We start from the raw sequence: 22,867 nt of genomic DNA on the forward strand, positions 1-22,867 counted from the left end.
TATAGTCCCTGATGAAAAATTTATCACAGAAAACCCTGTGGCCTTGACCCAGAAAGTGGGGAAAGCAAATAAATAAATAAACAAGCGGGTGTCCTCTCAGAGCCTGTGGGCTCTCCCTGGAGTAAAGGTCCATCTTGTGACATGGGGATTTTGTGACATTGCTGAGCCCCTCCGAGGGCTCGTGGGAAGGACTTCCATTTCCTGGGTGGGTCCCTCACGTGGTCAGAATGCGGCCCTGTTGGTGAGGTCGTGCTTAAACTCTCTTGCCCAGAGGGGTCCCCTTCCCGCGATGGCTGGTCCCTCAACCACACGGCCACGTGGTCAGGGTCACGGGGTCACTGGTTGCATCAAAGCTCTGGGCAGCCCTTGGCTCTGAGGACAGAGCTCATCACACAGGCAGACGCGGAAACCGTGTAATGTCCGCTGACCTCAGGGTTTCGTTTGTGTGATGACGGCTCGTGGATCCCCTTCCTAATCCTGTCTTTCCGTATCGATTGTGTCTCACCCAACAGCTAATGAAGCAGATCCCCAAGCGCTCCCAGCAGGGGTCAGATGTCCACAGCACGAGGCGACAGCTTCGCCTGCGCTGCGCGGTGGCCGCCGCGATCCTCCCGTCCCGCGGCGTCGGCGGTGCGAGTGAAGGACGCGCTCTCTTTCCTCTCGTAGGTCAACGCGTCTCCATCGCTCACCTCCAGCACCGCCAACGATCGAATCCTCAAGTATAACCTGATCAACGACACCCTCAACATCGCGGTCCCCAATGGCGAGATCCCCGACTGTAAATGGAACAAGTCCCCCCCCAGGGAGGTCCTCGGCAATTACGAAATCCTGTAAGTTGGCGCGTCTGTGCAGGTGGCCTCATGCGTTTCAAATGGGGGAGGATGTGGGGGGGGGCGCCAAGGCCCAGCTGGGATTTTCTGGGTGCGGGGACTCAGCTTATCTGGAGGAGCACTTTGTTTATTGATGTTAATTGATCTTATAGCAGACAAGTGTTTGGTGCTGAACTGGCCTTGTCTAGTCTTGTGCGTAAGAAACACGAACAAAGAACTTGCTGGCACCATGTGGGCCATTGGAGCAGGAGCTGGTCACTCACGGTGGCGCAGAGGCTGGCCACTCCTGCCACCCCGGAGAGCTCTGTGACACCGAGGCGCTCTCCGTCTCTTTGGGCCTCAGTGTGCCACTTTTTTTTTTTTTTTTTTTTAAGAGCCACACCTGCAGCATATGGAGGTTCCCAGGCTAGGCGTCAAATGGGAGCTGCAGCTGCCGGCCTACACCACAGCTCACGGCAATGCCAGACACCCGTCCCTCTGAGCGAGGCCAAGGGATCGAACCTGCATCCTCATGGATACCAGTCAGATTTGTTTCCACTGCACCACAGTGGGAACTCCAGTCTGGTGTCGCCTTTTAAATGGGACTACTACAGCCCGTTGTACAGAGTTGGGAGGAAGAATAATGGTAATAGTAGCATTTGGGGCAGTGGGAGTGGGGGTTGTTGGGACCGGGGCTGTAGGACGGTGGGTCGAGAAGAGAAGGGGCGGAGGTGAAGCTGGCGGCCGAGGTTTTGCAGGGGCTGCAGTCACCAAACGTGACAAGGTCGGGTGCCCTGGGCGTGGGGCTGAGCTGGGGTGGAGGACAGGGTCGTCGGAGAGGGTGATGCAACTCAGGGAATCAGGGCTCGTCCACTTGGTCCTTGCATCACCGGCAGTGGTGAGCTGCGAGCCTGGATCTTAAGGCACTAGGGCCAGTGACCCAGAGGATGAGAGGGGACGGACAAGGGGGTGACCTGGGGAGGGGGCTTTTGGGCAGTCCCCTCCATGCCCGGGGCGTGATGGGTGGGAGAGAAAACAAGCCCGCTCAAGGGGCCGAGGGAGAAGCCAGGTTTCCGAGCAGGAAGGTGAGGGGACCTTCCAGGAGGCGGTGGAGGGCATGGGGGTTGATGATGGACGGAGCTCCGAGTGTGCAGGGGAAGGCTCGGCCAGGGTGGGGGGCCAGCTAGGGGCGCGTCCAGAGCATCCGGGGGTTGGCACCAGGGGAGGTGCAGGTCCCGTGAGGGTGCCGGATGACAGACGGTGGTGGAGGGCCTGGAGATGCAGGGTGCCATGAGGATGGGGAACGTGCTGGAGGGCCTGTGGGCTCAGCCCGATGGCCCCGAGCCGCAAGACCTCACGCTTTGCCTCGGCTCCCCCCAGGGCCCAGTTCTGAAGGCGCTGGGTCTGCTACCACAGTCTTTAACAAATACCGCTCTGCACCCTGACAGTGAGTGGATCCTGCTGTCAAAAGCCCTAGCCCAGGAGGGCCCGGGAAGAGCCATCGGTCTCTGACTTTCCTGCCCCCTTCCACGTTCGCCCTGTCAGTGGCCACACCATCCTGGTCCGGAGGCCAGCTGCTCACCAAATGCTCATTGCTGTTTGTTTTGTTTTTAAGCTGCACAAATGCTCAGCGACCAATGGGACTGGTGGCCCTGTGGGTCTCCTATTTATTCAGCAGATTCTTCTTGCTCACCCAGCCCATGAGTGAGGCGCTGGGATTGACCATGAACCAGATGGGGGGGTCACTCCAGCCCTTTGGTCAGGAATGCAGACCCATGGAATTCCCATTGTGGCTCAGTGGAAATGAATCTGACTAGCATCCATGAGGACACGGGTTCAATCCTTGGCCTCACTCAGGTTAAGGAGTCGGCGTTGCCATGAGCTGTGGTGTAGGTCACAGACGCAGCTCAGATCTGGCATTGGTGTGGCTGTGGTGTAGGCCAGCACCTGTAGCTCTGATTCAGCCCCCAGCCTGGGAACTTCCACGTGCCATGGGTGCGGCCCTAAAAAGAACGAGGAGTCCCCGGAGTGCGGCGGAGGGGTCTCCCCTCCACGGGCAGAACTGCCACTGTCCCTGGAGGGCCCTCTGGCCAGCATCCTCTCTCCTTGGGCTGACATGCTGGGACCTGATGTCCCCTCCAGCAGAGGGAAACCCTGTCTCGTCTGCCGCGTGGATGACACTCAGCCCACTGGCCTTCCCCCTCCCTACCCATCCCTCTCAGCCCCATTTGCTGCCAGAAGCACAAATGCACAGAAGACTTGCCCTTCCACCTCAGAAGCCTCTGCCCCACAGCACGCTCAACCACAGATTGTGATTCTGGAATAAGCTTGTGATGGAAACACACCCTTTTCCAGAAGTCTGCAGAAGGGAGCTAGTGCAGCGTAACCGAGTGTCTCTGTGCTTTTTGCGTTTGAGGTGAATGTCATCGTACAACAGAGGGGCCTCGGTCAGGCGTGGTCAGCAGTGACCCCCAGCATGCACTTTCCCAGTGGACAGAAGCTTCACGCTCTGGGCTGCAGGGTAGAAAGTTCAGGGATTGGAATCCGGAGTCCTGGGTTTTATTTAATTCTACCTCTGCCATGTACCAGCTGTGTGACCTTAACACACTGAGTAAACCTCTCTGAGCCCCGCATCCTAATGCCTGCCGGTCTGTTCAGAGGGTCATGGGAAGCCACGGGCGGTAGGAGACCCCTCCGCTGGAGCCTGCGAGGTGCGAGGGGCTGTGGATTTCACCACTCGCACGCGGCTCCTGAGAGCGGGGCCCCACCCCAGCCAGAAAGGCCAGGAATCACCCAGGTGCCCTAGTGGTCGGGGGCGCTGAGGTTCTAGACCAGTTCTTTCTGATGCAGGGACGTTCGTGGGGGGCAGCAGTGGGCAGGGCAGGTCACAGCTGGTGGTGGCGGTGCTGGCCTGTCCCGGGAGTGAGCTCCTGAGCCTCTGGGTCCTGGCCTCCCTGCCTGGGCGGGCGGGTCACTCACACCCATCCCCGGTCTGGAATGGCGTTCGTCATCCCTGCCCCGCAGATGCCGCTTGAGCTGCTGCGGGGAAAGTGTTTCCAGACGGCACTTCCCCTCACTGCGCTCGTGTCCTCTTCTTTTCCTTGGCGGTCATTGCTGGATTCTGTCTGGTGGCCTGTCTCAAATGTCAGCTGCAGGGCGGGGACCGTCCACAACAGCGGCTGAACAAGGTGGCTCTCAGCTGCTCCGTGGCCTGGGGTGGTGGCTGGGGGGCCGCCAGGGCCACCTGGTGAGCAGGCGGGCTGGAGGCGTGGGGCACCGGGCCAGGCTGCTTTCTGGGTGACGTGGGCTTTGCCACACCGCAGCCTCAGCCCCGCCGCCGCTGCTGAATCCCGGAACTGCTTCCAGGTACGACGAGGAGCTGGCACAAGGGGACGGGGCTGACCGGGAGCTGAGAAGTCGGCCGGGCCCGTCCCTGGGGCCCAGAGGGGGCCGATCGAGAGACTCGGGGAGAGCCACCCTCACAACCTGGAAGTGACCGCAGTGAGACCCCAGCCTGGACCCACCCAGGCAGAACTTGTCACTGCACCCCCCCGTCCAAGACCTATTTTGGAATTCCCTTTTTCTAGAGCTTTTTTCCTTTCCTAAACCCTGTAAATAAATAAAGGCACTTCTTCTGAAGGTCAAGGAGTCTGATGGGAAAACGCCGTTTCTCCTTTTCTCTCACACACACGGTACTTCCGACACCAGACGTGTCGGGATTTTTGCCACACCAGGCAATTCTGCGGTTCTTCCGCTGGCTCTGGGTGTCCCACAGTTTAACTCAACTCGGACACTGTCTGCCTGGAGATGGTGTCAGATGCCACAGGGGGAGGGCTCAGCCCCGCAGGACTGCCTCCCACTCTCAGTCGCGTCAGGCGCCAGTCACAGGTCCAGGCTGTTAACTGGGCTTCCGACCAACTGGCTATAAATCAGGGGTTCCCACGACCCCATCCTGGGGTTCAATTAATTGGCTAGCGTGGCTCACGGAATCCAGGAAAACAGTGTACTTGCTGGATTACCGGTGGGCTAACAAACGCGACTCAGGAAGAGCCAGATGGAAGAGGTGCTCAGGGCGAGGTGAGCTTTGGGGGCACCACCTCCCAGCCCTTCCAGGCCTTCAGCAGCCTGGAAGCTCTTTGCACTCCATAGCCCGAGGGTATTTATGAATAGACGTGATGGGCTAATGCTCTGGCATTTGGATCGGCTCAACCTCCAGCCCCCCTTCCTTCCTGGGGACAGTTCCAACCCTCTGAGTACGCGGTTGGTTGCCATGGCAGCCAGCTCCCAAGCAAGGTTATCTATGGAGGAGCCCCAGCCACCCGTCAGTAGCGCAGACTCTGACAGGCTTGAGAGGGGCTCGTTAGGAAAAACAGAAGGCACTCATTTCACTGAGGAACTGGGAGCAAAACAACAGACAGATGTCACGTAGCTCTTAGAAAGGAAATCACGGAGTTCCCCTCGTGGCTCAGCGGAAACAAATCTGACTAGGAGCCATGAGGTTGTAGGTTTGATCCCTGGCCTCGCCCAGTGTTGTCGTGAGCTGTGGTGTAGGTCGAAGACAAGGCTCGGATCAGGTGTGGCTGTGGCTGTGGTGTAGGCCGGCAGCTGTAGCTCTGAATCGACCCCTAGCCTGGGAACTTCCATGTGCTTTGGATGCGGCCCTGAAAAGCAAAAAAAAAAAAACGAGGAAATCACAAAGGTTGTAGGAGTTGTGTGCCAGGGAAGGGGACAGAGACCAAATCTATACTTCTGATTATAAATCACATATAATTTTCTGATTATAAATCATTATAAATAGTATCACAATCTATTTCATAGAGCCGAAAGAACTGAATCGCAGATGTATAAAATGAGCTCTTTTGACAGAAAATAACAGCTTTGGCATGTTGTGTAGTCACATTTTTAAAATTTTGTATCAACTGAAAACCAAAACCTGACGATCTTACAGAATCACGTGGCTGCGAGAAGCAAAATATTTAATCAGACAGCTACTCTGGTTTCATTCCTTCTTGCTTGACTGTGATTGGGAGGAAAACAGGCAACTAGAAATAATCCTCAGTGTTTATCGGTCCAAAGGCCTTTGTGTCGGTGCTCAGAGAAGGATGGGTTTTGTAGGTGAGTCTGCCGTCAGGCGAGCCCAGACCGTTCCCGCCACGTGGCCTCGGTGACATCAGCCTCTGGGTTTACCGCAGACGCAGAGGTAAGCGCTGTTGGCAGCCACCAGCAGGACGAGCTCTGGATGGGGTGTGTTTACAGGGTGCCCGTGACTTACAGAGCAATGTGGGTGGCCATCCAAGGCCCTGGGTAAGGCGACCTTGATATCGAGGCCGGGTGCTGATGGCAGGTGTGACCGCCAGCCTGGGAGTCAGACCTGGGCTTAAGGCCTGGCTCTGCCGTTTCTTGGTTGGTCCCAAGGCTGATGGTGGCTCTTTGGACCTTTGCTTCCTGGTATATAAAAAGAGGATTAATTCTCTTTGCCTCAGAAATAACAAGTGCCACTGCCCACCCTGCCTCGCTTTGCTCTAGCCCCACTGCGTCTTCCTCCCCAGGCAGGGGGCAGAATCCATGCAGCCTCCACACAGGCTATTCCACCCACCACTGCTTACAACCCAGGCTCTCTGTTCTGTTGTTTTATTGTTGCGTCTCGGATGTGTCTGGGAAAGGGTGGAGTCCCTGGCTGGGAAGTGACCTCAGGCTGAGCCCTGGGGCAGTTGAATCAGGCCGGAGGGGAGACATTAGCTTGCTGTTGGCCAGGTTGCTAGGTGAGAGCAAAAGTCTGCTAAAGAGATTTATGTCAAATATTGACGGTTACATTAGTGATGTCCTGTTCTGGGCAGATGTTTCCTCCCACTGCTTCCAGAACACACACGGGTGGGAAGTATGCGGTGTCCGAAGCAGGCGATGGGAAACTCCCAGGCTGGAAACAGACCCTCGATCCCTCGGCCCAGGCCCCCAGCCCTGATGTCCCATTTGGAATCATCTAGGATGACAATTTCCATTTTCTTATCAGCTCCTGTTAATTTTTTCCATTTGATTTTGGAGGAAGGGGGTTATTTCTGAAGTCTGAAAGTTTTCAGCATCTGGTCATTTCACAATTTATTTTTTTATTTTTATTTTTTGGTCTTTTTAGGGCCACACCCGCAACATATGGACGTTCCCTGGGCCTGGGGCAAATCAGAGCTGTAGCCACCGACCTACACCACAGCCAAAGCGGAATCCTTTACCCACCGAGCAAGGCCAGGGATCGAACCTGGGTTCTGGTGGATACTGGTCGGGCTTGTAACCTGCTGAGCCACAACGGGGACTCCCTCACAATGATTCTTTTTGTTTGATTTGTTTGATTTTTCGAAGTGAAGTAATTTGCCTGCTTCCTGAATGGGCTGCTTCCTCAGGATTCTTTGGCGGGTGCTCAAGCCCAGAATGAAGGGGTCTTCCTACATGGCCCCCTCCTCCCAGCCCATCAGTCCCCAAGCCTGGTGACAGGCTCCTCAAGGGGCCGCCTACCTGGACCACAGCTTGAACCCATTGGCCCCCAGCCCCATCCCCTGCACTCAGGCTCCACCCTCTGACCCGAAGGATTTTTCTGTGTGTGTGTGTGTGTGTGTGTGTGTGTGTGTGTTTTGGTCTTTTTGCTATTTCTTTGGGCCGCTCCCGCGGCATATGGAGGTTCCCAGGCTAGGGGTTGAATCGGAGCTGTAGCCACCGGCCTACGCCAGAGCCACAGCAATGCAGGATCCGAGCCGTGTCTGCGGCCTACTACACAGCTCACGGCAACGCCGGATCGTTAACCCACTGAGCAAGGGCAGGGACCGAACCCGCAACCTCATGGTTCCTAGTCGGATTCGTTAACCACTGAGGCATATGGAGTTCCCAGGCCAGGGATCAGATCCTGCTGGAGTTGCAACCTAAGCCACAGCTGCAGCCACACCGGATCCTTAACCGACTATGCCAGACCAGAGATGGAGCCTGCACCCTGGCGCTGCAGAGACACTGCTGATCCTATTGCATCATTGTGGAAACTCCCCCAAAGGAGGATGTTTCTGCCGTGCGGCCATTTCCCCCAGCACACAGTGGTTCTTCAGTGCACCCCACGGAGCCTCCTGTGCTTGGGAGGATCTGGAGCCCCCCTCTACACGGTGTCCCCCAGCCCCAAATTCACGTGACTTTCCTCTGCCTGAGTCATCCCCCCCCAGCAGACCAGCAGGTTCCACACTCCTGAAAGACCCCTTCTCCAGCTCTGCTGCCTCTCCAGCCAGCCCAGGGAGGTGCGCCCTGGTCTCCCCAGCATCAGGCACCAGCCTCCTGTGGTCCAGGGAGGGGGTGAGCCTCTGCTACAGGGACCTTGGCCTGCTGGCCTCTGGGCTTGGCGCCTGGCACAGGCTTTCCTGCTCCTCTGCCGCTTGCCTTTTTTTTCCTTCTTTTTCAAATTTAATTCCCTTGATTTTTCTTATATAACAGTGATGCTGTGTGGTACCCCCCCCCGCCGCCACCCCGAGTCTGGTTTCTCTCCCCAGGTCCCCAGATGACAGCAAACTTCTGAGCAGTCTTCCAAGGGTTGGTGGTGAGGACACTGCAGCTTGAGCAGGGCACAGAAGGGGATGGCCGTGCAGCCCCCGACCGAGGTGTAGCCTCACTGCCCGCCACTGGTAGCAGCTTGGGAAGGGGGACCAGGCAGGCCTGCAGAGCCGTCCGTGGTGGCAGGGGCCAGGGGGGCCCTGCTGACCTTGTTCCCAGGGGCTTGCCACACCGGGATGTTGGAAGCTTGGCCAGGTTGGATGTTGGGACGTTGAGGTGTGGAAGCTTGGCCAGCAGCACCTGCCTGGGAGCATTCGATGGCCACTGAGTCACCTCCAGTGCCAGCCGTGGCTTTGAACCTGGAACTGTGTCACTGCTGCAGCAGCGCCCCCTTCAGAACATCAACCTCGAGGGACACCCATGATCCTGGACTTCTTGGTGGGCATCCTGGGTTGAATGGTGTCTCTCTAAAACTCGTGTCCATCCAGAATCTCAGAATGTGAGCCGTTTTGGAAACAGGATTTTGCAGACGTAATTAGTTAAGGATCCCACAAATGAAATCACCTTGGATTTGGGGTGGGCCCAAAACCTCACGACAGGTGTCCCCATCAGAAGAGGAGAGAGCAGAGACACACAGGCCTTGTGGAGACAGAGGCCTCCTTGGAAGGCACCGCCCCTGACGCCTTGGTGTTAGACACCTGCCTCCAGAACTGGCGGAGAATAGGTTTCTGCTGTTTCCAGCCAGCAAGTGTGTGGTCATTTGTTACAGCAGCCCTAGGACCCTAACACGGTGGCTGAGGAGCAGAGGGGGCGCCAAGGAATCGGCCCTTGACCAGGTGGCCCCTGTGACCGTGACCGCCTCCACGGCCCCCAGGCCTTGGCCCTGCTTCCTCCTGACGGAGTCCCTGGGGGCAGCAGTGGCCACTTGTGTTCTTGGAGAAGTGTCACACCGTGCACTTTGTCTCTCCCCAGGTCCCAGGCCTCCACGTCCTCCCCACCCGACTGCCCGGGCCTGGCTGCGAGTGTCCCCTGCTCCCTCGTGAACCTCTTTCCTAAGTGTCCTACCGCGTCAGAGGCTTCAGAGAAAGCCTGAGGTATCTGGGGGTTTTAGCAACGTGACGGCCACGCACGAGCTCGATTGCTGATGGGGTCGTGGGTGACTCTCTTGCCTAGAGGACAGTGATGTCGGCCAGGTGGTGTCTGGTACAAGCCCACGTGCCCCTGGGGCTTCCGGGCCGCTGGTGTCTGAGTCGGAGCCCTCTTCACGCTCCCTCTCCCTCACCTGTTAATTCCCACGGGGGGCGGTGACTGAGTATTTTGTTTTTGCCTCCTGAATTCGATGCCCTCTGTCGCCACTGCCCCCCACGCGTTCCACCCTGTGCCATCCCCGCTGCCTCCAGCCCCCTCCCCTCCCCGCCCTGGCGCTGCCCCTCCCACCTGTCAGGTGCTACTGGGACTCCTCCTGGGGGGCGGGTGGGCCTCGGAGAAGGGATGCCAAGGGTGCTGCCCTGCTGGGGTCTCCCCTGCTGGTGCTGACGACTCTGGGCCACTCACCCCCAGGCCTGATTTCCTTCTGGCTGGAACAGCGAGCTGGGCTGTCTCGAGCTGCAAATGTGTCTCCCACCTGCTCAGCCACAGAGCAGGGGCCGGGCCTCCCCCTTCACCTTCCGTCCCAGGCCTTAGGCCCCACAACCTGTGATGAGGGGCAAGGAAAGGACGTCTTAAAAGGGGTCCACGTGGAGTTCCCCAGTGGCCAAGTGGTTAAGGATCTGGCATCGTCACTGCTGCGGCTCAGGTCATTGCTGTGGCGTGGGTGTGACTCCTGGCCCGAGAACTTCCGAGTGCCACAGGTGTGGACAAAGAGAAGGGGGTCTACAGAGCCACCAGCTGGAGGCCACAGGCGCTGAGCTGTGTCCGCTGGCCTTGTCCAAGGAGAGGAAAGCAGGCCTGACAGCCACAGACGGGCCTGGCCTGGCACTCTGCTGGGATGCTGTGGAGCACAAACCATCGCAGAGCCCATCAGCGTCAGGCCAGGCCGCTGTGTAAGGGATAATCACGGCAGATTCCTGCCACCATCGTGTCTGGACGTGCACAAGAGTGTGAACTCCATCCCGGCCACAGGATGACCAAGTCCCCCCACCCTGTCCCCGCCACAGGCCTGACTTCCCCAGACCCTGCTCTGGCCTGCCCCGGGCTCCCCTCCCTGGAGACAAGGTTTCCTGAGATACCCAATGACAGGAATTCCCTTCATGGCTCAGTGGTTAATGAACCCGACTAGGATCCATGAGGACGTGGGTTCCATCCCTGGCCTTGCTCAGTGAGTTAAGGATCTGGTGTTGCCATGAGCTGTGGTGTAGGTCACAGACGTGGCTCAGATCCTGTGTTGCTGTGGCTGTGGTGTAGGCTGACAGCCGCAGCTCTGATTCGACCCCTAGCTGGGAACTTCCATATGTCGCGAGTGTGGCCCTAAAAAGCAAAAAAAAAAAAAAAAAAAAGCACAAAGCACCTGCCCTTCCTCAAAGCGTCCAATCAGAGCAAAGCTGCCTCCTCAGACCCTCCTGTCACCCAGCACAGCCCGGAACCCCGTTCCCAGGGCACCTTCTGCTCTTCACAGCAACTGATCTGCCCACCCCATTCCCCTGCACAGGTGCTCCTGGCTCTCTTTGGCTGAAGAACATAAGAATATGAGAATGTTTAATGTGCCTTTTTTTTTTTTTTTTTTCTGGCCACCCCGTGACATACAGAGTTCTCAGGCCAGGGACGGAATCCAAGCCATAGTTGCAACGTACGCTGCAGCTGTAGCAACGCCAGATCCTTTAACCCACTGTGCTGGGCTAGGGATTCAACCTGCACCTCTGCACTTGGATTCTTAACCCACTGCGCCACAGTGAGCACTTCCAAGAATGTTTAATGCTTTAACAGGGGGAATTTCACTAGTTTTGCCGTGGCGGCTGAGTTTTGAGAAAGATTGGCTTCTTCCCCAAGGTTGGCAAAGACCCTGTTCAGTCTCAGAAACAGGTAAACAGGTTTCTCTCTTCAGTGGCTGCTGCAGGAAACAACAGTAGAAGCCCAGCAGCAGCCTGGAGAAGGAGGCGGGCCCTGGGCGCTTCCCTTACTGCAGGGGGGGGGCGGGAGGGGGGGGAGAACCAGTTGGCCCAGGTGCTGCTGGGGCAGCAGCGTAGCTGCTCAACTTTTTGCAAATAACACTTCCCACAAAGCCTTAATGACCTACCAAATTCAAAACAAGCAAACAACAACAAAAACTGAGCACCACCCAATTTGAGGGACACAGGATGCTGTCCAGTCCTTCATGGGGGAGGGGAGGTAGATCCCCCAGGTCACCCAGCGAGCAAAGGACAGAGGCTGCACTGGGACCTGGTGCCTGTGACTTCCCACCCAGCTCTATTCTTTCTTCTTTCAGGGAGGAGGGAGGGATGAGGGCTGAGGGCGGGGATTGAGGGGAGGGAGGTGGTGCTGGGATGTCAGGGAGTTTTTCTTGATGTGCTTTCTTTATGAGAAGTCCTTCCTTCCTTCCTTCCTTCCTTCTTCCTTCCTTCCTTCTTCCTTCCTCCTTCCTTTCTTTCTTTCTTTCTTTCTTTCTTTCTTTCTTTCTTTCTTTCTCTTTTTTCTTGTCTTTTTAGGGCCGCACCTGCGGCGTATGGAGGTTCCCAGGCTATGGGTCGACTCAGAGCTGTAGCTGCCGGGCTGTATCACAACAATAGCAACACCAGATCCAAGCTGCATCTGTGACCTACACCGCAGCTCACAGCAACGCAGCTCACAGCAATGCCAGATTCTTAACCCACTGAGTGAGGCCGGGGATTGAACCTGCGTCCTCATGGATACTGGTCAGATTCATTTCCACTGAGCCACCACAGGAACTCCCCGCCCAGCTCTTTTCAACACAGGGTGCTGCTCCCATCAGAAAGGCAGAGATGGCGGCTGTATTAAGAGGGAAACACTGGTTACTCTGGTCACAGGATAATATCCAGGGCTTGAACTTGGAGATGATAACATCAATAAACAGCGGTTGCCGCTTGCCTTTCAGAAGGTTTGGGAAACTGGAAGATGTACAAGGGAGACAGCAGCGGTAACAGAACAAGGACGGAATTTCCCATTGTGGCTCAGTGGGTTAAGAACTCAACACAGGGTCCGTGAGGATGTGGATTTGACCCCTGGCTTCACTCGGTGGGTTAGGTTTCCAGCATAGCTGCAAGCTGCGGCATAGGTCACAGATGCGGCTCGAATCCGGTATTTCGGTGGCTGTGGTGTAGGCCTGAAGCTGTGGCTCTGATTCGACCTCTAACCCAGGAACGTCCATATGCTGCAGGTGCGGCCATAAAAAGAAAAAGAAAAAAAAAATGAACAAGGCAGAATCAGGTATCAGAAGACCCTGGCCCTCTCCCTGCTCTGCTGCTTGTTTGCTGTGTGACTGCGAGCAAATTACTTTGCCTCTCTGAGTTTTGCTTTCCCGGCTGCCTGGTGGAGAAGATTATAATCTCACCCAGCTCACAAGACCATATCATGAAGATGGGAAGACGACTGCAAAAGCGCCAAGTCAGTATTGGTTAACATTTTTTTTTTTGCTGTAACTTTAATTTTAAGACCCAGTGCCTGCCCTCAAGAAGCTCACAGACTATTTCCTGTAAGAACAATGAAAAAGATGAGCTCCCATCATGGTTTAGCGGAAACGAGTCTGACTAGTATCCATGAAGACGTGGGTTTGATCCCTGGCTTCACTCAGTGGGTTAAGGATCTGGCATTGCTGTGCGCTGTGATGTGGGTTGCAGATGTGGCTCGGGTCTGGCATTGCTGTGGCTGGCAGCTACAGCCCTAATTCAAGCCCTAGCCTGGGAACCTCCATATGCCGTGGGGGTGGCCCTACAAAGACAAAAACAAAAACAAAACAAAAAGAAAAATGGATGAAAAGCAGGGAGATCGTGGAGGGATAATTTCTGAAAGATGATTCAGGGCCAAATTATCAAGGGTCTTGGATGCCAGGCTAAAGAATCTGAACTCATTCTGTAGGTACCAGGGAGCCAGTGCATGCTTTTGAGTAGAGTCCCAAGGCAGGTGTTCTTAGAAATGTGACTCTAGGGATGGTTCAGAGGATGGTCGAGGTACGGAGAGGCTGGAAGGAAGCGTAGCAGTGAAGGGCGGAGGGTGTGAACTAAGGCGGACACACGGGGTGGGAGGGTTGGTGGAGGAGGTGGCCTCTGTGCACCTGGAGCATCTTCACAGCCAGGAGCAATTCTCAGCTGACCAGTAGGGGGCGTGTGTGTAAAAGGGGTTTGAGCTTTCGAAGCAGAATGAAGTCAACTTTGCAAGTTAGTACTTTCCAGGGGCTGCTCAGTGAGGTCCTATTATTCATGGTTATGAAATAATATTGTTTCCATGTAATGCCTGTGTGGCGAGAAAGTCACTGGTTTGCCTCAGTTCTGGAATCTTGTGCTCAGAATAAGAATGAAAATAAGGGAGTTCCCAGGAGTTCCGTGGTGGCTCAGCAGTTAATGAACCTGACTAGTATCCTTGAAGATGCAGGTTTGATCCCTGGCCTTGCTTAGTGGGTTAAGGATCCGGCGATGCCATGAGCTGTGGTGTAGGTTGCAGACTCTGCTTGGACCCTGAGTTGCTGTGGCTGTGGTGTAAGCTGGCAGCTGCAGCTCTGATTGGACACTTAGCCTGGGAACCTCCATATGCTACGGGTGTGGCCCAAAAAAAGATAAAAAAGAAAATGAAAATAAGGGAGTTCCTCCCGTGACACGGCAGGTTAAGGATTGGGTATTGTCTCTGAGGTGGTAAAGGTTTGATTCCCCCCTGGCCCGTTGTGGTGGTGGGGGGTAAGATCCCTTGTTGCTGCAGCGTGGCATAGGTCACAGCTGTGGCTCAGATTTGATCCCTGGCCTAGGAACTTCCGTATGCCTCAGGTGTGGCTGAAAAAGGGAAAAAAATAAGTGAAAGTAAGTGTACCGGAAAGCTGGACTTTTAGACAGTTCTTCTTCTTTTTTTTGGGGGGGGGGAGTCTAGCCACCCCTGTGGCATATGGAGGTACCCAGGCTAGGGATCAAATTGGAGCTGTAGCTGCTGACCTACGCCAGCCACAGCCACAGCAACACTGGATCCTTAACCCGCTGTGTGAGGCCAGGGATCGAACCTGTGTCCTCATGGATGCTAGTCAGATTCTTTTCCCCTGAGCCACGACAGGAACTCCCTAGGCAAACTTCTTATATGCGGTTGTCCCAGATGGAAATCTCTCCCCAGCAAGCAGAATTCCCTGCTTTTCCATTAAATCACCCAGGACTGAAGGAGCATCAGCGATTTGACCAGGGGGGTAGCTGCTCAAGGGGACCCTAGGAGGGGTGGTGAAAGGACTGGAAAGAACTGACCGTGACCAGGTAGAGGTTTTGGAAGGACAGGGTGGGGTGGGGGTGTGAGAGAGGCCATCTCTCAGGATTGTGTCTAGACAGATGCTCCGAATTAGGGGACCGACCTGATCTGCTCGGGAGATGGGGGCGCTGGCTGTGGGGCACAGGTGACCTCTCCTGGTCTGGAAGGAGCTTGATCCCCCAAGTGGACCCTGGGAACATGTCTGTCCTGCTTGGGTCACAGGCCGGGCCCCTCCCCAAGCTGGTCCAGATGAAACATCAAAGCAGAGAGATTTCTGATCTGCGGTGGAGGCTCCTTGAAGAGAAAAGGACCGTGAGCTTCAGAGGCTGAGTCAAGGGGCTATCTGTCACTTTCTTTCCCTGGTCCTGACCTTTCGGCTCCTCCGTGGATCGCACGGAACACTGCCTCTCCTTCCTGTAACTTCGCCACTATCTTTAGCCAGAGCTAACAAGAGTTGGCTGCAGCTGAAAGAATGTTAGCTTATAAAAGGTCACTCAGAGGAGTTCTTGTTGTGGCTCAGCGGGTTAAGAACCCAGCTAGTATCCATGAGGATGTGGGTTTGATCCCTGGCCTCGAGCAGTGGGTTAAGGATCCAGCGTTGCTGTGAGCTGTGGTGTAGGTTGCAGACGCGGCTCGGATCTGGCATTGCTGGGGTTGTGGTGTAGGCTGGCAGCTGTAGCTCTGATTCAACCCTAGGCCTGGGAACTTCCATAGGCCGCAGGTGCAGCCCTAAAAAATAAAAAATAAAAAAAACAGGTCACGCTGGTCAGTGTGGAGAACAGATGGGAGAGTGATCATCCAGATGATAGATGGTGAGGTTCTGGAGAGAAGAACAATGTTTTGAAGTAGCTTGGACTGGATTTGGCGGGGAGGATGAGTGAGGAAGGGGAGAGCCACCTCAAGGAAGATGCCCAGGCTCCCGGAAGGAGGTACCATCCATGCAGGGCTCAGGGGACGATGACGATTTTTAGCTTTAGAGATGTTGAGCTTGAGGAACCTTAGGGGCCTCCAGTGGGCTGTCAGGCTGGCACGTGAGGGTCTGCGGCTGGACTGTATAGGATCGAGGGCCATCAGCGTGGAGCTGGGAAGGGATACTCCAGGAGGTCATCTGAGGGTGGAGGCCACAAGGAACAGCAGGAAAGAGCGAGAAGGAGCAGGCGGAGGGGAGCTGGGAGCTGGGCTCAGCATCTCACGGAAGCCAGGAGGTAGGAAAGCCTGATGAGAGCTGCGTGGGCTCGGGGGAGCTCGGCTCTGAGAGGGCCCTGGGACCGCACGACCTGGGGCTGAGGCGTGCCAAGTCGTTGACAGTGTGGCAGGGAGGTCTGGGAGGAAGTGGATCCGCGGTGGAGACAGGTCTTTCAAGTAGGGAGGTGAGGGAGTGAAGGAGAGCAGGAGGCTCTGGGGATTGTGCGCCCAACTGAAGGCGATGGTGACGGTGAGGATTTTGGCCGTGCCTGCGCCGGGCGGCCGTTCCTGGGCCGAGGATCAAACCTGTGCCCTAGCTGTGACCCGAGGCACAGAAGTGACAGTACTGGGTCCCTAATCCACTGAGCCACCAGGGAACTCCAAGATTATTACTTTTTATAGGCTTCATTCATTCATTCATTCTATTGGTATTTACAGGGTGCTCACTGTGTACCATAGCTATTCAAAGTCCTGGGGACACTTTGCCAGTCCCTGTCCTCATGGAGCATACATCCAGCTGGGTGGTGGAGGAGAAAGCCTCTTTCTGAACAGTTTCTTGGAGGTCTCATTTACGGACCATAAACACCCTGATTTTAAGTATACAACTCAGTGATTTTTGGCAAATTTGCAGAGTTGTGCAATGACACCAGAATCTGGTGGGGTTTTTGTTTTTGTTTTTGTTTTTGTCTTTTTGCCATTTCTTGGGCCGCTCTCACGGCATATGGAGGTTCCCAGGATAGGGGTCAAATCGAAGCTGTAGCCCCCTGCCTACGCCAGAGCCACAGCAACGCAGGATCCGAGCTGAGTCTGCAACCTACACCAGAGCTCAGGGCAACGCCGGGTCCTTAACCCACTGAGCAAGGCCAGGGATCGAACCCTCAACCTTATGGTTCCTAGTCAGATTCGTTAACCACTGAGCCACGATGGGAACTCCCAGAATCTGTTTTACAGCATTTCCAACACCCTCACAAGGCCTCTCAGGCCCATTTACAATGACTCCCTATCCCTACTTCCAGCCTGTGGCAACCACGAATCTACTTTCTGTGTCTATAGATTTGTCTTTTTTGGACATGACCTATAAATAGAATCCTGCAAGAGGTAGGGTTTTTCTTCATTTGTATTTTTTTTTTTATTTGTATCAGGGTGTGTTTTTTGTCTTTTTGCATCTAACATCTTTCACTGAACATCATGTTTTGTTTGGTTTGGTTTTTCGACCACACCCACAGCATGTGGGCATTCCCACGCCAGGGATTGAACCGGAGCCATAACTGTGGCAAGGTGGGACCCTTTCCCGCTGTGCCACCAGAGAACTCCTAGCACCATGGTTTTTTTTTGTTTTTGTTATTTTCCTTTTTATGGCTGCACCTGTGGCATGTGGCATATGTCATATGGAAGCTCCCAGGCTAGGAATCAAATTGGAGCTCCAGCTGCTGGCCTACGCCACAGCTGCAGTAATGCAGGATCTGAGCCAGCATCATATTGCTGAGGTCCATGCCTGTCGTGGCATATGTATCAGCCTTTCATTGCTTTTAATTGCGGTGTAGTATATGGATGGATATACCACATGCTATTTACCCCTCACCACGTTGATGACATTTGAGTTGTTTTCACTTCTTAGCCCTTGTGAGTCACACTGCCGTGAGCATTTGTGTACAAGTCTCTTTTTTCAGGGAGGGGAGGGGGGCGATGGCCTGCAGCAGCTTGATGTGGGATCTCAGCTCCTAGACAGAGATTGAACTCAGGCCGCTAGACCACCAGGGAACCCCCTTCCTAGTGTGTGTGTGTGTGTGTGTGTGTGTGTGTGTGTGTGTGTACAAGTCCTTATCCAAACAAATGTTTTCATTTCTCTTGAGTAGATATCTAGGAGGGCTAAGTCATAGGTAAATACGTGTTTAACTTTTCAAGAAACTGCCAAACTCTTTTTCCCAAGCCACGGCGCCACTTGACATGCCTTCTCGCAGGGTGTAAGGGCTCCAGTTTCTCTCCGTCCTTGCCAGTCCTTTACTATCGGTCTCTTCAATTACAGCCATCCTCGTGGATGTGACGTGCTATCTCACGGTGGCTTTGATCTCATTTCTCTGATGACTAGTGATGTTGAGCATCTTTTTCATGTGCTTATTGAGCCTTCCTATGTTTCCTTGGGAGAAAACTGTTTTTTTTTTGTTGTTGTTTTTTGTTTTGTTTTTTGCTTTTTAGGGCCACACCTGCGGCACATGGAGCATATGGAGGGTCCCGGGCTAGGGGTCCAATCGGAGCTACAGCTGCCTGCCTACACCACAGCCACAGCAACATTAGATCCGAGCTTCGTCTGTGACCTATACCACAGCTCACAACAATACCGGATCCTTAACCCACTGACTGAGGCCAGGGGTCGAACCCACAACCTCATGGTTCCTAGTCAGATTCATTTCTGATGTGCCAGGACAGGAACTCCATCCTTCTAGGAGACAGTGACTTTAGAATGGACTCTTCCATGAAGCCTCTCCTGATGCTCTTGACTGCACTAGTCTCTCCTTTCTCATAAAATTTAAAGCATAAGTCAGATCGTAGCTGTAGGGTTAAGGCCCTCCGAGAAAACGTGCCTTGGAAGTTCAAATAAACTCAAGCCCCAGCCTTGTCTCCCAGCACACTCTCCCTTCTGACCTTGCTCCTTTTGCTGGAGCCGAGTCGGCCTTTGAGTGTGAGTCGGCCTTTGAGTGTGCCCTGCTCGTCCCTGCCCCAGGGCCTCTGCACTGGGAGTCCCCTCCCCCTGGAATTCGCTGCCCCTTGATCTCTGCATCTCATCTCATCATTTGGAGAACTTTCTCAGAGAAGTTTTCCGGCCAGTCTTTCATCATCCTCAGTTTCCTTCAAAGCATCGATTGCGATCTGGAGTTATCTTAGGTATTTATCTGCTTTTTGATTTTCTCCCTCATAAAACCATCGGCTCCGTGAGAGCACCGCAGCTTGCCCCTGATGCTGATCTGGCATGTCACACCCACTAGAGGGAGGACGGCTGGATGCCCGAAGGACTCTACGGTCCCTGCTCATTTGTGATGGTCCTCGCCTTCACCTGTGTGGCTCCTGCTGCCCCAGGTCATTGCCATGCATCCCCATGCTGAGCTAAGGAAGAATTGGTCAGGCCAGCATTTGTCCTGCATGGCCAGGGGGCCCTCAGTGGACACTGTGTGAAGCAGCTCTAGGCAGCATTAGAGCCGCAGATATGAGGGGACAGTGACAAGCCAGAACGAGGCCAGGCAGTGTGTGAGGAGTGGTTTAAAACCGGAGGAAATTTGGAATTCCCTGGTGGCCTAATGATTAAGGATCCAATGTTGTCTCTGCTACAGCTGGGGGTCACTGCTGTGGCTCGAGTTCAATCCCTGGCCTGGGAATTTTTGCATGCCTTGGGCATGGCCAAAAAAAAAAAAAAAGGAAGAAATTTAGTCTTAAGAAGAGAAGGTTTGGGGTGACACAAAATATTGAAGCGTTGTTAGGTGAAGAGGAATATGCCATGGGGGTGTTTCAGAAAGCAGAACCAGGAGCCGTGGGTGGAATGTATGGGGAGGTAGACCTTGACCTTGAGTAAGGTGGACCATCCTTGGTAGCACTGCCCGGTGCAGAATGGTTCATCTTACAGGGTAGTGAGCCTCGCATCACAGGGGCGGTACCGCCCAGGGGTGTGATGGAGGGCATCCAGCACGGAGAAGAAGGCTGGCCGAGGTGGCTGGTAGGGCCCCTCTGCCTCTCAGCCTCTAGGAACTCCCTGAGCTGAAGGTATGTGCTGCACCGTCCCCACGTTCAGAGGTGACCTAGAATTTTGGTCTGCTGCTTTCGGAAAAGGGGAAGAGTCATTTCAGGCCAAAGGGAGGAATGAGAGCAGTGTGCCTGTGCCAGCCCGGCACTGCCAGCCAGGAGAGGATGGGCCACGCTCCAGGGCCCGGAGAGTGGATTTTCTGTTCACCTGCTGATCTGTGGAGAATCCCTCTTCCCCCAGGGGGTCTGCCCCATGGGACGGGGACTTGTCATCTCATTCACCACAGCATCTCCAGCACCCAGAACAGTGGCCAGTGCTTGGGAGGGGCTCATTAATCTCTGACTTCCAGGCCTGAGTCTGGATGCTGAGTCCCTGGGGAAGCCCTCATCCACTGACCGGCTGTGTCACCCTGAGTCAGCTCCTTCACGTCTCTCAGTCTGTTTCCTTCTCTCCAAAGTGTGCCTGTTTGGGAGTTCCCAAAGTGGCACAATGGGATCAGTCTCTGCAGCGCCAGGATGCAGGTTCTATCCCCAGCCCAGCACAGTGGGTTAAAGGATCCGACTTCACCATAGCTGCGGCATAGGTCGCAACTGCGGCTCAGATCTGATCAGATCTGATCCCTGGCCAGGAACGTCATAGGTTGCATGGTGGCCAAAAAAGGAAAAAAATAAAATAAAAAAGCAAAGTATGCCAGATGACATGAGGATGATTCCTTACCTGCCAGTTGGAAAGTGGCAGTGGCTGAGCTTGTGCACCCGGGGCTGGTTATTCTTATTATTCTTATTCTTATTCTCGTTATTCTTGCCAGCAGTGATCACAGATCTGCCTCCTCTATCCCCGTTGTCCCCTGGGCAGAGGTTTCCAGGTCCCACCCACTGGCTTGCAGGGGAGGGGAGCCCAGCTGGGGAGCGGGAACGTGGGCGGGTGCCAAGGGAGGGTGAAGTGGCAGGGCCCTGAGCTGGGTGAGGCTGAGTCACAGCCATAAAAGCTGGGGTGGGGGGAGTGTCATGGTGACATTACTTCCTCACTTCCTGCTGGGAGGGTGTCTCATGCCTCCAGGCTAGTGAGCCCAAACAGAAAGGCTTTGAGCAAGCAAAGGGGACAGGAGGACAAATGGAAAATTTTAACCAAAACGGCAGCCCGGGAATCCCTTCAGCTTGGGAGCATCTTTGGAGCGTCAGCCCCCACACCTGGAAAGGCTGTCACTTGGTCTGGAACAGCTTTTGTATTTGCAGATGCAGCCAGACCTCCGGGCTGCCCCCTTCCCTGCCATCTGTGCCCCATCCCCACCTCACGGTCCAGCCTCAAGACCACAGCTCCTGCTGTTGCCACAGCCCGGCGGCAGCCACCCCACCCCGCCCCCACCTGCTGAAATCCTGCCAGTTCCTGAGACCCAGTTAAAACACCACGTCCTTGAGGCTTTAAACCATCTTCCGACTCAGCAGCTGCCACTCTCCTCTGCCGGCCCTTTTCAGGTCTTGGTGATGACATCCAGCACGCTGGTTGGTGGTCCACACTCAGCTTGCTCTCACCCTCCCCTCCCGCACTACATCAGCCCCCTTCTCCCTCCCCACCCCCCCAGCTCGAGTGCGGTTCTGGTGGTTTCATTTTCATATAACTCTGTACATACTTAGCCAAATTTCTCATAGGTTCTTTTTCTGATCTCACAGTTCTATGATGCAAAAGCCTTTAAATACAGGTGTTCCCACTGTGGCACAACAGGATCAGTGGCTTCTCTGCAGGTCCAGGATGCAGGTTCGATCCCCGGCTCAGCACAGTGGGTCACAAGAAACTGCACTGCCGTAGCTGCCGCATAGGTGGCAACTGTCCCTGGATCTGATCCCTGGCCTGAGAGCTCCGTATGCCGTGGGGTGGCCGAAAGCAGACGAACAAACAAAAAACCAACCAACCAAAAATCCCTCACGGAAAAAAATATTACTTGGTGTTAACCCTGGGTGTTTGTCCCAATGAGGTGAGAACTTATGTCCACACAAAAACCTGCTCATAAATGTTTATAACAGCTCTATGCATCATTGCCCCCAAATTGGAAGCCACAAAGATGTCCTTCGGTGGCGGAATGGATAAATAAATTATGGTGCATTCAGACAATGGAATATTATTCAGAGATAAAAAGACAAACCATCACGTCATGAAAAGACATGAAGGAGCCTTAAGTGTCTGTGAAAGAAGCCAAGCTAAAAGGCTACAGAATGTACAGTTCCAACTCTCTGACCTTCTGGAAAAGGCAAAGCTAAGGAGACAGTAAAAGGGTCAATGGTTGCCAGGGGCTGGGGGGTGCAGGGATGAATAGGGGATTTTTTCAGAGCAATGGAGATATTCTGTATGATATCACAAGGATGGACACATCACTATGCATTGGTCAAAGTCCATAGGATGTGCAACACAAAGAAGGAAGCCTTATGCAAATATGAATTTCAGTTAATAGCAATATATTAATGTTGGCTCATCATAAATGAAACAAATGCATCATACTAATCCGGATGTAACTAACAGGGGAAACTGATGGGAGGGGGATGCAGGAAGGTGGGGACTCTGTACTTTCTGACCCATTTTTCTGTAAATCGGGGGCATGTTAGCAGGTGAGAGGGGGTCCGGCAGAGCAAGGGAGTGGGAGAGGGCACCACAGAGCAAGTCCCTGGAAATAGTCTCAGAAGTCCAGACAGGCTCCAAGGCCAGTGCTTAGGGAGGCCCCCAGGCCAGGGGACACTGGCCAGTGACATGGCATCTGCTTTCCTCATGTCCTCCCTACTGGGAGACTCAGCATGGTGAGGGGTAGTGAGAGGCTTTGGAGCCAGACAAGAGCCCATGACTTTGAACAAGTCCCTTTACCTCTCTGAGCCTCAGTTTCCCCAAGTGCAAAGTGGAATTTTGAGGAAGCATGAGTTCTCATGTTTGAAACACCATCATAGGACCTGCAACCAAGGAAGGGGGTCATTCTAGTAGCAGCTGTGATTGTTGTTGGGGGCTAGGAGAAGCTGGGGCCAGTTCAACCCCTCGGGCCCTCCCCAGGCACCTATCATGTGACCTGTCCCAGGAGGTGCAGAGTGAGTAGTGGCAGCCTCCCAGGCCCGATCCCTGGGAGGGCCTGGCTCTGGACGCCCGCTGTCTGGGCACACAACTAGAGAGCCATGACCTGTAATTAAGCTGGGCCAGGCTTGGCCAGCCGGCGTTCCCCATGCCCACATGATACTCCCATCAACCTCAATGAGTGCATGGG

The 22,867-nt window shown here is 54.6% G+C and overlaps 1 protein-coding gene across 5 annotated transcripts in view; it reads left to right on the forward strand.

The window, feature by feature from the left end:
* Positions 1-4,457, forward strand: part of TTLL1 (TTL family tubulin polyglutamylase complex subunit L1) — a 34,588-nt gene extending 30,131 nt beyond the window's left edge. For 4 of the 5 annotated variants that reach the window (XM_047786057.1, XM_047786056.1, XM_047786059.1 and 1 more), the window contains 2 exons: positions 667-830; positions 4,176-4,457. In XM_047786057.1, the coding sequence (XP_047642013.1) occupies positions 667-830; positions 4,176-4,305 (294 nt within the window). In that variant the 3' untranslated portion in view covers positions 4,306-4,457. Of the gene's footprint in view, positions 1-666; positions 831-4,132 lie in introns of all 5 variants that reach the window. The other variant, XM_047786058.1, reaches the window with a different exon arrangement.
* Positions 4,458-22,867: the final 18,410 nt, after the last annotated feature.

The sequence above is a fragment of the Phacochoerus africanus genome, chromosome 7, assembly GCF_016906955.1.
Source record: "Phacochoerus africanus isolate WHEZ1 chromosome 7, ROS_Pafr_v1, whole genome shotgun sequence".
Taxonomy (NCBI): Eukaryota; Metazoa; Chordata; class Mammalia; order Artiodactyla; family Suidae; genus Phacochoerus; species Phacochoerus africanus.